Source organism: Salvelinus alpinus, chromosome 3 (assembly GCF_045679555.1).
Source record: "Salvelinus alpinus chromosome 3, SLU_Salpinus.1, whole genome shotgun sequence".
Classification (NCBI taxonomy): Eukaryota; Metazoa; Chordata; class Actinopteri; order Salmoniformes; family Salmonidae; genus Salvelinus; species Salvelinus alpinus.
Genome location: NC_092088.1, coordinates 73,797,376 through 73,811,749, shown reverse-complemented (window position 1 = coordinate 73,811,749; position 14,374 = coordinate 73,797,376). Strand labels below are relative to the sequence as shown.

The 14,374-nt window shown below is 40.6% G+C and overlaps 1 protein-coding gene and 1 long non-coding RNA gene across 4 annotated transcripts; one reads left to right on the top strand and one right to left on the bottom strand.

The window, feature by feature from the left end:
* LOC139571271 (uncharacterized) lies at positions 1 to 12,720 on the top strand. Of its 3 annotated transcripts, XM_071393979.1 has the most exons (7): positions 50 to 553; positions 5,156 to 5,259; positions 5,830 to 5,932; positions 6,313 to 6,416; positions 11,107 to 11,203; positions 11,306 to 11,429; positions 11,598 to 11,738. In XM_071393979.1, exons 1-7 carry the CDS (start codon positions 268 to 270, stop codon positions 11,605 to 11,607), a joined length of 828 nt encoding a protein of 275 aa, XP_071250080.1. In that variant the 5' UTR covers positions 50 to 267; the 3' UTR covers positions 11,608 to 11,738. The 3 variants fall into 3 exon arrangements, with proteins under 3 accessions (XP_071250079.1, XP_071250078.1, XP_071250080.1); XM_071393977.1 differs by lacking the exon at positions 11,306 to 11,429 and having other exon boundaries at positions 47 to 553; positions 11,598 to 12,720; XM_071393978.1 differs by lacking the exons at positions 11,107 to 11,203; positions 11,306 to 11,429; positions 11,598 to 11,738 and having other exon boundaries at positions 1 to 553; positions 6,313 to 7,995.
* Positions 1,318 to 2,916, bottom strand: LOC139571273 (uncharacterized). Its single transcript, XR_011674263.1, has 3 exons — positions 2,699 to 2,916; positions 2,379 to 2,500; positions 1,318 to 2,235 (listed from the first exon to the last, which is right to left on the bottom strand). It is a non-coding gene; the product is annotated as an uncharacterized lncRNA (long non-coding RNA).
* Positions 12,721 to 14,374: the final 1,654 nt, after the last annotated feature.

Below are 14,374 nucleotides of genomic sequence, written 5' to 3'. Positions count from 1 at the left end.
ACCGGATGCTTCACATTTATACATCCGGTGAAATATCTGGCTAATTGTTGTATCTGTGGTCAAAGTGGACGAGACGCTGAATCGCTTCCCGTCTGTATTAGTGACGGCCAGATCATGACGAAATACTGCCGGGACTTTTTTGACATTTTAGTCTTGCTGCACTACATTTGACTTCGAGTCGTCGGCATCTATACGTTTCAACAGCCTATTTCTTCTACACTTCACCCAATAACAATTACTTATTCTGAGGGCATTTTCAATCCAATAATGGCAAATTCCGTTGCCTTTCACACTCAGCTAGCCTCCATCATGGAGGTTTTGGCTAACGCGGCCGTGGCTGAAATCTGCGAGCTTGTTGACAATGGCTATGCGGTCCTGCATTTGGAGATATCTCAAGGACAGAAGGAGAATGAAGCGTTGAGGAGAAAACTACGGATGATGGAGCTGAAAGTGTCTCGTGCGAGTGCCATGAGAGCGGGAATGGGAAACTCAATCCTCGCGCACAGTCGCTTTCGAACTCACGTTGGCATGGAATCGAAAAGGACATCAAGCGGTAAGATTAGCGTTCCAATAGAGAGCAATAGTAATGGCGTCTTTTTGTAGGCACTAACCGCCTATGGGAAATTAATACCGTTTTTGGATTAACGCCGAAAATGTCTACAGGCGTACATTTTATACGTTTTGTTCTATGAGATAATCTTCATCAGTTAGTCACTTTTTAAAACATTTATGTAATATAAAAAAGCACAAAGGCTTCATAATTCATAAAGGTAATGTTAACGGACTGATATTTTCTTATAGACCAACACGTATAATATCGCCTAAACCTGTGTTAAACTCAGACCTTATTTTCAACGTTTATCCCAAAACCCAATCATTTCCCCCATCGGAATAGTGCCCCACAGTGGACACGTCATAATACCCATACAATCTAGTGGTCAACACGGAAATAGTTTCTTTTTTCACTATTAATTCACATAGGGGATTTCAGATCCACTTCAAACAAGGTTTGTTTCATGTAGGTTTTCCCTGGCGTGACGTTTTGAAAACTAAATCTCTCGGACAAGGTGACTTTTATAAATATGTTCCGCCCTATTTACTCTCAGATTCGAAAATGCTAATTAGCATCAAAGTAGACATGCAAGACTACACATTTCTGCATGCTCCGGCACATTCTCTAGCTGACACATTTGCTGTCGGCTAGTAACTACTAGCAACCTTGATCCATTGAATTGCTGCATAAAGCAATTCAAAACTAACTTGTTGACATGTTCTGTTGCAGATTCAAAGCAAGATTAACTCATTGCAGAATGTATCTATAATCATGAATGAATACGCATATTTATTTGACAAGAATGCACCTAGTCACTCAAACACCTGAACTCCAACAATTACATTGTTTTAAAGAAATCGAAATGGTGAACAATGCATACATAACATATAAACATCTAACTTGAAGTAAAGATTCAATGCCACAAACCTGGGACATTGAAGAGCACCATATTAACTATTATTACTATCCGAGCGTGCACAGATTCTTCTGCTTGTCCATTTTGGGAATTAAGACCATCACAAATAACACAATGTAAAACAGCATATTGTGATTTATGGTGGGTGAGTTAAAAATGGAGTTACAAAAGAAATGGCTACGGTAGGTTAAATATAAAATACTGTGTCAACTCAAGTAGAATGAGAAACGCACTTAACAGATTCAACAAGGTAGCCATGCCTAAAAGCAGCTATATCAACACCCTTCTTGTCAATTTAACAGGTCCATTTTGCTGCTGTCAATTGTGAGCAGAACATTTGACACTGCATTGTCAAAACCCCAGAATAAGCAGCAGGACAGCATTACACAGGTGGGGAAAACAGTAGCAAAAACAGTAGTACACAGCAACACTTTTAAACGTGTTACTGAGTCTAGATGTTATCAAATCAGGAGAACAACAAGTGAAAGAAGCAGCATAGGGAAAATGGGTGAATGTAGGGTGGGTTTATAGAGAAGATGGAGAGGTCTGAAGTTGAGGGACCATGGGGCATAAAAGGCCATGTGGAATAAGGGGTAGCTAGAGGGATTGTTGGCCATGGAATAAATATAAAATGGTTTGATTCTGCACCCCTTTTAGGTCGTTGTCACATATCCGGCCCATGTCCAGTTATACTCGGGGTCTCAGCGCGTGTCCCTCGACATCATTCCGTCTCCATTGCAGCCTTCAAATCGTGGTCATTGTGTGTCTGTGAATCACATTAAAGACGTTGACTGATCACAGCATTTCCACAAAAAGAGCCATACACAATACAACTTAAGCATTGAGGACAGAATTTTGTTGACATGGTGGTTCACACTGTCTAGTGTGTGAATAATGGAAGAATCTTACCCCAGCTGTAGGTCCATTTGAGTGTGTGGTCACTTAGGCCTGCACGTCAACCAGTACTGGGACCATTGGAGACTTGGAATGCTTGCTCTCAAAGTTCTGCTTGAATGTCTAAGGGTCTGCATCTATAAAGGTCAAGTACAACATGGAGGAAGTTAATCTGTGGCTTCGATTGACTTGAAAGTTTACACAAATGATAAACTAAGCAATATGATTCAACAAACTACTACACATATAACAGACTGTGCCACACAGTCCAGTCCAATAGCCTACACATGGAGAGGAACCTAAAAGCACATACAGTACCAACAAACACTACTCACCCAACAGACAGGGCAGGTGTGGATCAGTGCTTCCTTGGCTGCTGTCTTCTGGTCTGCAACTGCATCCTTAGCAGCCTCCGCCTTGGCATCAGTCAACAAGTTCAACTTGAGAGTGGAGTATGCGTTATATTAGTTGAGTGGCGACTAGTATGAGGGGACTGGAGCTCCGTTAATTGCGGGCGGGCTATTCTTTGGATGCTGAAATCAGTCGTTTTTCATAAAACTTCATTTTATGTGACATCGGAGCTCCAGTCCGCCCACACTAGTTGCTGCTCAACTCCATCGTTAATTGTGGAATTGAGTCGGCTAGGCTCGACTAACTTTTTTCATCACTGTCCCAGAATCATCCGGAAGTGCAATTTAAACTGTACCAAACTGAAGATGAATGTCCCATTAATAAAATATTAATAAATAAAACATTGATATGCCAACATGGGCCTACTCTAGGACCTATGTCATTCACAGTGATTTAAAAGGCTAATAAGAGTAGACTACTCCCGAAATAGACCAATGGGGCTGTCAACTGAGCCAGAAATGCACATAACAAAAATTGCATCTAAAAAGGTCATTGGAATAGTATTTCCATCTATTTTACATAAATGTAGATACATTATTAGCCCTCGTAAAAATGTCACCTAGGTTATATGCATATTGCCTACAGCCTCTCATGTCCACACTGACGCTGACATGAGGGACACTAGAAAATGTAGGCAAACTTTAATGACACTTAAATATAGGCTGAACGCCAGTCATGTTTGACAATTATCAAGTATTGTAATTAACACATTAACGTCTAAAGGTTTGATTCTGTTGACATAGCTTTCTCGAGGCACAGTTAGTTTAGATCAAATGGTCACAAGAGCGGAGGACAGTGCCTGTTGCGCACTGCACACACCTTGAAATTTGAATGGAGGCAGTCAGCATTTTGAAACTATTTAACCATAAACGTAATTGTTTAAAACCTGGAAGTTGTCCTTTTTTAGGCATATCTAAGCTTGTTTCAAAGTACCCTATAGCCAAAATCAGATCATAGAAATGTTGAGGGAATTGTTTATAAAAACGTCCTTATGCCATAGAAACCAGCATTTCTATGTTCTATTGGTTTTCAAATCAACTTTCTCTATTTTCCAGAAGGCAAAGACAAAATCCTAGTCATATTAGTAACCCAAGCTAGTTGTTGCATCTTTAGATTTCCCCTCTTTCTACATTTCTAACTGATATTTTCATCTTTGTCACATCAAACCTGCACACATGTGTAGTGCATTTATTTTTATATCTTTATTTTTGTAGAACTGTGTTTTCCTGCTAATTGCATTTTGGAACATTCACGCGTAGCCTAGGCTACTTCTGTGTGTGCATTTCTGTGCTTATAATGTGAACAAAATAATAGTTTATCAACATTTTAAGCTAAACCTTCTGATTTGTTGCGCATTTGCCGCATTGCTTTTAAAATTGTACAGTAGTTGTATGCGTTTTGGATCTATCGTCTCAGAACTACATATTTTTTTTATCGTCGACGGGACAACCTCAATTTCGAGCCCTGGCTACATACCCAGAGAGAAAGTACATCGTTCGAACCTCTCTGAAACTGTTGGATGATTGTTTCTCACCTTTCCTGTGTTGGCTCTAGTAATGATTGGTAGGTCTAGAGGCGGTCAGGATACAACAAGCGAGGCAAATAAGAATTATGAGGGAGAAGTATGTAGCTAGCTAGTTAATTAGTTAGTTTCTCACATCACTTGTCATGACTACTTGCTGCAGCGCTCTCTCAACTCCGGCCCACCACTCAATTACTCACGCACTCAACAGCCTGCCTCACTGCCTGATTGTCAGCAGCAGCAGGTAACAGTGAAATAAAAAATATATAATAATTAAAGAGAAATGCAATTTAGAAGTAGCCCAAAAACCTGCAACCCGCGACCAATACATTTTCACCCACAACATCGTTTTCAAAGTAGCCCAATTTTGCAAGACCCTGCTCATTGGCCAAACCCTATGGGGAAACTAATTTGATTTATTTTGTTGCAATTAGTGTATATGTATTTTTGGGGATAAACACAGGCTTAGGAGATCTGATACGTTTTGTTCTGAGAATCTTTATCAGCTAACGTCACTTTTGTAATCAAAACCAACACATAAAGGCTTCACAATTCCTAAAGTTCATGTTAACTGTCTATTATCCCATAGAACAAAACGTATACGATCTCCTAAGCCTGTGTTAACCTCAGACCTTTATTTTAGTTGTTTATCCCAAAATCCCATTCCCCAATGGGAATGGCTGAAGAACCAGAGGTGACTAATTTCTGTTTTTTTAGGACTACAAGCTGGCGAGCACTATAGAACATATAGTAGCTACATTTATTGGTTACATCAATTTAGAAATGAACTTATCAAGACACCATTGATAAAGTGTGTTGTGTGTGTATGTAAACAATGTCCCTTGTCTGCTCATTTTAGGTGAGGTACAATGTCAGAGAGCAGTTGATTCCCAGTTGGTCACCAGCCTGTTTAGGGATGGAAAGTCCCCAGGTGACACTGGACAGACTACCACACAGAGAAAGGTAAGCATTTGTCCACACTTGTTTCAGAAAGGGCAGCCTAATATTTCAGTGGTTATCAACACAACCTAGGTCTGAATGTAAATATGACATATAGCCTACCCATGCTAGTGGTATTTTTGCAATCAAGCGATCCTGTTTTATCTGTTTACTGTTCTGTTAGAGTTCTTGTGCTACATATTTTTTCAGCTGTCTTTATGACTGTGACGTGTTCAGAGTACATTTTCTCACAGTTAGTAGATTATTCCCAGTTATAAACTGTGTGGTTCCAGCCCTGAATGCTGATTGGCTGACAGCCATGGTATATCAGACTATATACCAAGGGTATGACAAAACATTTATTTTTGTTTTACGTTGGTAACCAGTTCATAATAGAAATAAGGCACCTCGGGGGTTTGTGATATAGGGCTAATATACCACGGCTAAGGGTTGTGTCCAGGCACTCCACGTTGAGTTGTGTGTAAGAACAGCACTTAGCCGTGGTATATTGGTCATATACCACACCTCCTCGGGCCTTATTGCTTAATTATATCTTGCATCCCAATTGATTTTACCCAACCTTGTGTCCAACAGCCTGCTGCGTTGGATGAGATAAAGCCCAAATCACTTACCATCAAAGAGGAGAGGCGGGAAGAAGCCTGGGACAATCATGACCAACGAGAGAGATTGAGTACCGGTAATTAAATGGGAAACGGGCTTAATCAAGTGTTTTCATTGTGCCTTTTGGGGGATTTTTTTTTGTATTACACACATCTCACTCCACTTAGGTTCTGGGCTGTACCATTTATCCTTTTCCCATAAATATGAATACATCTAAATGTTATATTGGGGGAAAAAACACAATAAATTAATACTGTCATGTAAAATGATTGCAATAATGATAGACTGCATACAATTAATAAATTGATTTAATTATAAGTACAACCGATTTCATGCCAATAGTTTTGGCTTTCATATAGACTATAAATGGCTCATCCTTTGACTGATTTGTGATATTTGATAACCTTCATGAGCATCCAGTTCATAGTGATTCACATACTGTTGTTGATTTTGTAGGAGCTTTAAATCATAGTATTGATGGAGGAGAAAGGCATTCCAACATCGTCACAGAGGCTACTCAACCAATCAGCAAACAGGAGAATGCCAGCTCTTGTAAATGGGTGAGTGGCGAAACCGACAACAATGAAAACCTGAGTGTGAACAAAAGATCTCAAACCCCAGCATTGGAAGATGGTGATGGAATACTTGACCATGCAGGCTTTGATTGTATGATGTTTGAGCCCCCCAGACAACTTGGGACTCTTAGCACCCAGGGTCCTGGGGCTGATCTTCCCGAGTGCTCTTACTCTCATGTGGATGTTGTACCTCTTAATTCTGATTCAGAGAATAGTTTTCCCTTTTCGATGAACAAGGTGAGTCACTCCATAACTGAGCACAAACAACCTGTAGCTTACAGAGATAATAGACAGAGGGTGCCGTTGCCCTCAGATGAGCCTCACATGACTGTGCGAAAAGGCATGGAGACTGGATCCAATGCCTTGGTAATGACGGATGGTTGGGTCTCCCATGACAGTCATAATAACGACGCTGTGAATTACAACCAAGACGGCACAGCAGGTAACCGGTTCATTTGTAGTTTCTGTGGTAAGACTTTGGCTTGTCTGAAGAACCTCAAGACACACCTTAGGGTTCACACCGGGGAGAAGCCGTTCAGCTGCATGCAGTGCGGGAAGCGCTTCTCCGACTCCAGCAACCTCAAGCGACACCAGAGCGTTCACACAGGGGAGAGACGCTACGGCTGCAGCCACTGCGGCAAGCGCTTCGCCCAGTCGGGGCACCTCAAAGTCCACCTGAGCGTACACACAGGATGCAAGCAGTTCAGATGCCCACAGTGTGGAAAGACTTTCATATCGGCCAATCACCTCAAGAGACACATCAGTGTCCACGATGGAGAAGAAAGTATTTTACCAACCACTTTTCAGTGAGTGAAAGCATACCCAAACGTGCTCCAGCCCAGCTTGAACAAAAAAATAATAATTGGGGGCTCGACTGAAGGAGATGATCATCCAAAAAGTATTCCATACACTTTTGAATGAGTGTTTTTGTAACTTATATCATTGAAGTTGTTTATCACTCATCCTCAGGCTACTGTGTGAAAATTGGTTTGCGGACTCAAGGTGTCTCATCAGACACAACTGTTCACACAGGAGAAAGACCCTCCATCTGCATACAGTCTGGGTGAGGAGCTTACTGCGAAACACAACCTTACACTTCACCTATAGAGAAACCATTCTGGTTGCTCAAGTGCTGGAGAAGTATTGTCACTGAGTATACCAGGAACACGATCATGAATAATTCTACTTTTTAACTTTTTGACTGAACACATTTTTGTCTGTAGGCTATTTGTCATTTACAGTTTAGGAGTAGTCTTATAACGAAACAAAAACAATGGAATCAACAAATAATTTGTGTGCGTCCATTAATATTAATATTTCAAGTACTGCAAGCAATATATGAAAGGTGCCGTACAAACAGTTACAACTATTGTTAATGTAAAAAATGCTACCTCTCTTTAGGAAAAACACTCCTCCAAGCCAATCACTCTAGTCAAATGCTATCTCGCAAAGGCTCATTTATGACATTTTTGTGATAAGTATTCTGTTGCACATATGATTTTTTTCAGAATTGCCCCTGAAAATTGATGTTTTTGTGAAATAAACAATTTTAAGAAAAAGGCCACCACATTCCTGACTTTCTTGACTCTCATCCAGTAGGATGCAGAACCAGCTTCTCGTCAGCAACCCTAAAGAAGCACTTCCGGATCATGTAATTTCTGAAATCTTCAAAAGTCTCCCACGTAATAGTAGAAGTGTCAATAACCTGTATTTATTCATGATATATGAAAATGGTCTAAACATTAATGACTCATATTTAAGTGAAATTTGCATTAAAGTTGGGCTTTTAAAACATGTTCCAGGGTCAAATAAATAACACATTTCTATATACAGCACATACAAATATTGCACTGTACAGGAAAAAATATTGATTGTATGTCCATAAAACTACTATAGCCCCTAGTATACAAAACAGATGAATTTGAACAAAAAGCTAGGTCATAGGAAGTGTTGCTGGCTTTTTACTCTGCCCCTTCCATAGCCCACAATGCAACACACTGTATATGGCCAGCCAGCAGCATACCACCCTGCATCCAACTGCTGGCTTGCCAAAGAAGCTAAGCAGGGTTGGTCCCTGGATGTGACCAGCTGCTGCTGGAGGTGGTGTTGGAGGGCCAGTAGGAGGCATTCTTTCCTACTTTCCTCCATCTCCTCTCCCGTGTAACTATTTCCCAGGTCGTTGCTTTAAATAAGAATGTGTTCTCAGTCAACTTACCTGGTAAAATAAGGGTTGTACTATATATATATATAAAATACATATTTTACTGTAGAGAATAATTTTACTGCCTGTCTCAGATAAACTGGGGTGGAAAATACTCAGTAGGGTCACTACTAACCAAACATAATCAGTTTTGGAGGGGGACTTTGTCGTACAGATTGTTGCTGGCTTTCACTCCACCACCTCCATTGCCGCCAGTGGATAGATGCAGCTACATGTAGCTGATATAATGGAAGTCCTGTGGGCAAAGAGTTGAACAACTTTTGCAGGGATGGGGAGCATTCAAGCAAAGAAGATGAAGATTCTGTAAAACAGTCTTGTGCTGTTATGAAGGTAGATGACTAATAATGTGACAAAATGTATAATATCTCTTACCTGGGAAATGTTTACTACGGTTTCACCCTAGTTCAAATGCAGTACGTTACAGCCTTATTCTAAAATGGATTAAATATTTTTCCCCTCAACCTACACACAATACCCCATAATGACAAAGCAAAAACAGGTTTAGACATTTTTGCTAATTTATTAAAAATAAGAAACATAACTATCTTATTTACATAAGTATTCAGAGTCTCTCCCATATTTAACCTAGATAGTTTGCATATATTGATATGTAGGCAACGTGCCTTTTTAATACGTTTTTTAATCGATGTAGTTCTTGTCTATTAATTTGATGTATTATGTTGTGTTTTGTGTGGACTCCAGGAAGAGTAGCTGCTGCTTTTGCAACAGCTAATGGGGATCCTAATAAAATAAAAATACCAAGACCCTTTGCTGTCAGACTCGAAATTGAGCTCAGGTGCATCCTGTTTCCATTGATCATCCTTGAGATGTCTTGATTGGAGTCCACCTGTGGTAAATTCAATTGATTGGACATTATTTGGAAAGGTACACACCTGTCTATATAAGGTCCCACAGTTGACAGTGCATGTCGGAGCATAAACCAAGCCATGAGGGTCGAAGGAATTGTCCGTAGAGCTCCGAGACAGGATTCTGTCGAGACACAGATTTGTGGAAGGGTGCCAAAAAATGTCTGAAGCATCGAAGGTCCCCAAGAACACAGTGGCCTCCATCATTCTTAAATGGACAAAGTTTGGAAGCACCAAGACTCTTCCTAGAGCTGGCCGACCGGCCAAACTGAGCAATCGGCGGAGAAGGGCCTTGGTCAGGGAGGTGACCAAGAACCTGATAGTCACTCTGACAGAGCTCCACAGTCCACTATTCCTCTGTGGAGATGGGAGAACCTTCCAGAAGTACAACCGTTTCTGCAGCACTCCACCAACCAGGCCTTTATAGTAGAATGGCCAGACGGAACCACTCCTCAGTAAAAGGCACATGACAGCCCGCTTGGAGTTTGCCAAAAGGCACCTGGAGGACTCTTAAGACCATGAGAAACAGGATTCTCTGGTCTGATGACACCAAGATTGAACTCTTTGGCCTGAATGCCAAGAGTCACGTCTGAAGGAAACCTGGCACCATCCCTATGGTGAATCATGGTTGGGGCAGCATTATGCTGTGGGGATGTTTTTCAGCGGCAGGGACTAGGAGACTAGTCAGGATCAAGGGAAAGATGAATGGAGCAAAGTACAGAGCGAGCCTTGATGAAAACCTGTGCCAGGGAGTTCAGGACAGCAGACTGGGGTGAAGGTTCACCTTCCAACAGGACAATGACCCTAAGCACAAAGCCAATACAATGCAGCAGTGACTTCGGGACAAGTCTGAATGTCCTTGAGTGGCCCAGCCAGAGCCTGGACTTGAACTCGATCGAACAGCTCTGGAGAGACCTAAAAATAGCTGTGCAGTGACGCTCCCCATCCAACCTGACAGAGCTTGAGAGGATCTGCAGATTAGATTGGGAGAAACTCCCCAAATACAGGTGTGCCAAGCTTGTGGCGTCACACCAAAGACGACTCGAGGCTGTAATCACTGCCAAAGGTCCTTCAACAAAGTACTGAGTAAAGGGTCTGAATACTTATGTAAACGCGATATTTCAGTTTACTTATAATACATTTGCAAAAATGTCTAAACAATTTTTGCTTTGTCATTATGGGGTATTGTGTGTAGATTGATGGGGGGAAATAAGCAATTTAATCCGTTTTAGAATAAGGCTATAATGTAACAATGTGGAAAAAGTCAAGGGGTCTGAATATTTTCTGAATGCACTGTATATATTTTGTCCTTGGTCAGCCATGGCTCGGAGAAACATAGAATATTACAGTTCTTCAGATCACATTGATAAGATAGTCTCAAACTGAGCTCGTCCAGTTTATTCTCCAGTGCTTGAACGTTCGACAATAGAACGGAGGGTAGAGGCGGTTCATCCACTCGCCGACGTAGTCTCGTCAGGTATCCCGCAGGCCGTCCTCTATAACAATACAGACTGTACTAACATAATTATCTATGAGACGTCATATTATTGAAAGCTTTTAAGAAAGGATGAATCTGGTTCCCTTACAGTATATGGTGAAGGAGATGAATAAGCCTGAGTGCATCCAATTCAAAGAGGAAAGACAGGAGGACACCATAAGCCTACAGAATGACTCAAGGATAAAAGGTGGGTGCTTATATTTGTCCTATTTCACACATGCACAAGTGTGTATTACTACGCATGTGTGAATTGAAAATGTGTTTTTTTGCATATCCCACTCTCCCTGAGACACCCTCGGCGAGTGGGGTCAAGGCCATGGTCTGCAATTCAACGTCGACCGTGGAGCAATTATGATTAAGTGCCTTGCTCAAGGGCAGATCGACAGATTTTTCACTTTGTCGGCTCAGGGAGAGTAAGTGCAATGCGGGCCTATAATAAAATGTAAAATGCCAGTCATATGGAATGGATGATTTATCTATACTAAAAAATACCACCCCATCTTAGAATTATTTCTCCAAAAGTCAAGGAAAGGCAATTATCAACAATTTTGTATATTTCATCAATTATTTCCTCTCTATAGGCAGTGTTGAATTAGGTGCTGATGAAGACAAAAGGGGTGTGATTGGACACACTCAGACCGACAGTCTCTTTGAGGACTATGATCCGCACATCAACGCAGACCAAGAGAGGGAGCGCACAATCCAGAAGTTTCAGCATACGAACGTTGCACACTGCGTACGGAAGCAGGGATACTCAGGCTTGTGGACACAAAGCAGCACTGAAACAGATTCTGAGGATCCAGCTTGCTCTTATTCTGAGGAAATTAGCCCCACTCATGTCAAAGCTCACACAAAGCAACAACAGACTTCCGTAGCTGAGGAAAGCAATTTGTTCGCTGTTGAATCTCACAATGTGAAACCAGTGTCTGCAATGCTTGATTCTGAACCCTATGAAGAAAAATGTAAATCTAGCAGTAATGATGATTATTATGATAATGATGGCAGTAATAATTTGCATCCACAAAACAGCATCTCTTATGAGACTACTGAAAACTTTGGAAATCTTGCTGGGAGGTGTTTCTCTAACAGTCAAGTAAATATTAGAGGGAACACAGCAAGGCCCAAGGTGGGCATAGTTCAACGCTACATGGCAGGACATAAAATGCAACACGGGGTTGGCAAGCGAGAAAAACGGTTTGTTTGTGGCTTCTGCAGAAAAAGTTTCACTTGTCCAAAGTATCTTCAGTCTCACCAGCGGGTTCACACAGGAGAAAAACCCTTCAGCTGCTCTCAGTGTGGGAAGAGGTTCGGCCAAGCTGTTTATCTGAAGAAACATCAGAACGTCCACACGGGAGAGAAACCATTTGTTTGCCCATTGTGTGGAAAGCAATTTGCGGATGCAAGTAATCTCATCAGACACAAGAGTGTTCATACAGGAGAAAGACCCTTCATCTGAATACAGTCTGGGGAGAGGTTTGCTGTGTAGCACAACCTTATAATTCACAGAGAGAGAAACCATTCAGGTTGCTCAAATGCTGGAGATTGTATTGTCACAGAGTATACCATGGACACAATTAGTCAGGAATAATTCAACTTTTTAACATTTTGACTGAACACTTGTCTTTAGGCTATTTGTCATTTACAGTTGATGACTGGTCTTGTTTTTTGTGTGTGCCTCCATTAAAGCAGCAATATGTAACTTTTTGGGCGACACAACCAAATTCACATAAACCAAAGTTATAGATTTGACATTCTCATTGAAAGCAAGTCTAAGAAGTTGTAGATCTGTTCTATGTCCGCCATTTCTATGCTTCCTTTCCTTAAGTTTTTACGTCTTTTACTTTCGGTTTTATACACCAGCGTCAACCAGCTGAAAATATAATATTTTTGGTTATTGAAAATATATTTCACATCGGTTTAGATGGTACAATAATTCTCTCCACTATGCATTGCTTGTTATGTCACAATCTGAAATTAGTCAAAATATTTGAATTTTTGCAACCAGGAAATGACGGAGTGATTTCTGCGTATTGCACCTTTTTAATATTCATATTTCAGAAGTGCTGTAAGCATTATATGAAAGGTGCAATACAAACAGCGATTGTTACAACTATTAGTAATATTTAAAAAATACTACCTCTTTAGGAAAAACACTCGTCCAAGCCAATCACTCGAGTAAAATGATATCCCACAAAGGCTCACATATCACATTTTTGAACAATGTAAGAAATTGCCACCACATTCCTGACTTTCCAGGCTCTCATCCAGTAGGATGCAGAACCAGTGTCTCGTCAGCAACAGTTAGTCATACCAGGCTGTTGGAATTTCTGACATTTTCAATATAAAAGCACCCCAAGTAATAGTGGAAAAGTGTCAATAACCTGTATTTATTCATGATATGAAAGTACATTTTCTAAACATTAACAATGGTTTATATTTGTTTATTTATGTGACATCTGCATTAAATGTGGATTTTAAATAGTTTTCTAAGGTCAAATAAAGAATAACATTTCTGTATACAGCACATACAAATATTGCACTGTACAGGATACTCACTATAGTCCCTAGAATACAAAGCAGATGAGTTTGAACAAAAAGCTAGGTCATATGAAGTGTTGCTGGATTTTTACTCCTCCCCCTCTATAGCCACCAATGCAGTTCACTGTATTTGGAATACATATTGGACTGTAGAGAATAGACTTTACAACCCGTCTCAAATAAACTGGGGTGGAAAATACTCAGTAGGGTCTCTACTAACCAAATATGGTAGTCTGGACCCTGATGTTATGGACACACAATCGATTGTTTTCCCTGCACATTGATGCATTTGTACTGTATAATGTCCAGGCACCCCACATTAAGCTCTAGTGAGTAGACTGGACCCTGGTTTCATGGACACACAATCAATAGTTTTCCCTGTACAGTGTAATATTTGTACCGTATAGTGTCCAGGCATCCCATTTCAAGCTGTTTGACCACAGTAAAAGTCCAACAACACTTCCCTTTACCTATATTTTTGTTCACTCACCTTTTGTATTCTAGGGACTCTAGTGAGTAGACTGGACCATGGTTTTATGAACACACCATCAATAGTTTTTCCCTGTATAGTGCAATTTGTTTGTGCAATACAACAAAAATACAGTAAGACTTTGCTTAACTCCTCTGCGCTACGGATCCCTTTAGCGGGATCATTTTCCTAAACAACCGCTGAATTGCAGGGCGCAAAATATTACTAAAAATATTTATAATCATGCAATCACAAGTGAAATATACCGAAACACAGCTTAGCTTGTTGTTAATCCAACTATCGTGTCAGATTTTGAAAATATGCTTTGCAGCGAAAGCAATCCAAGCTTTT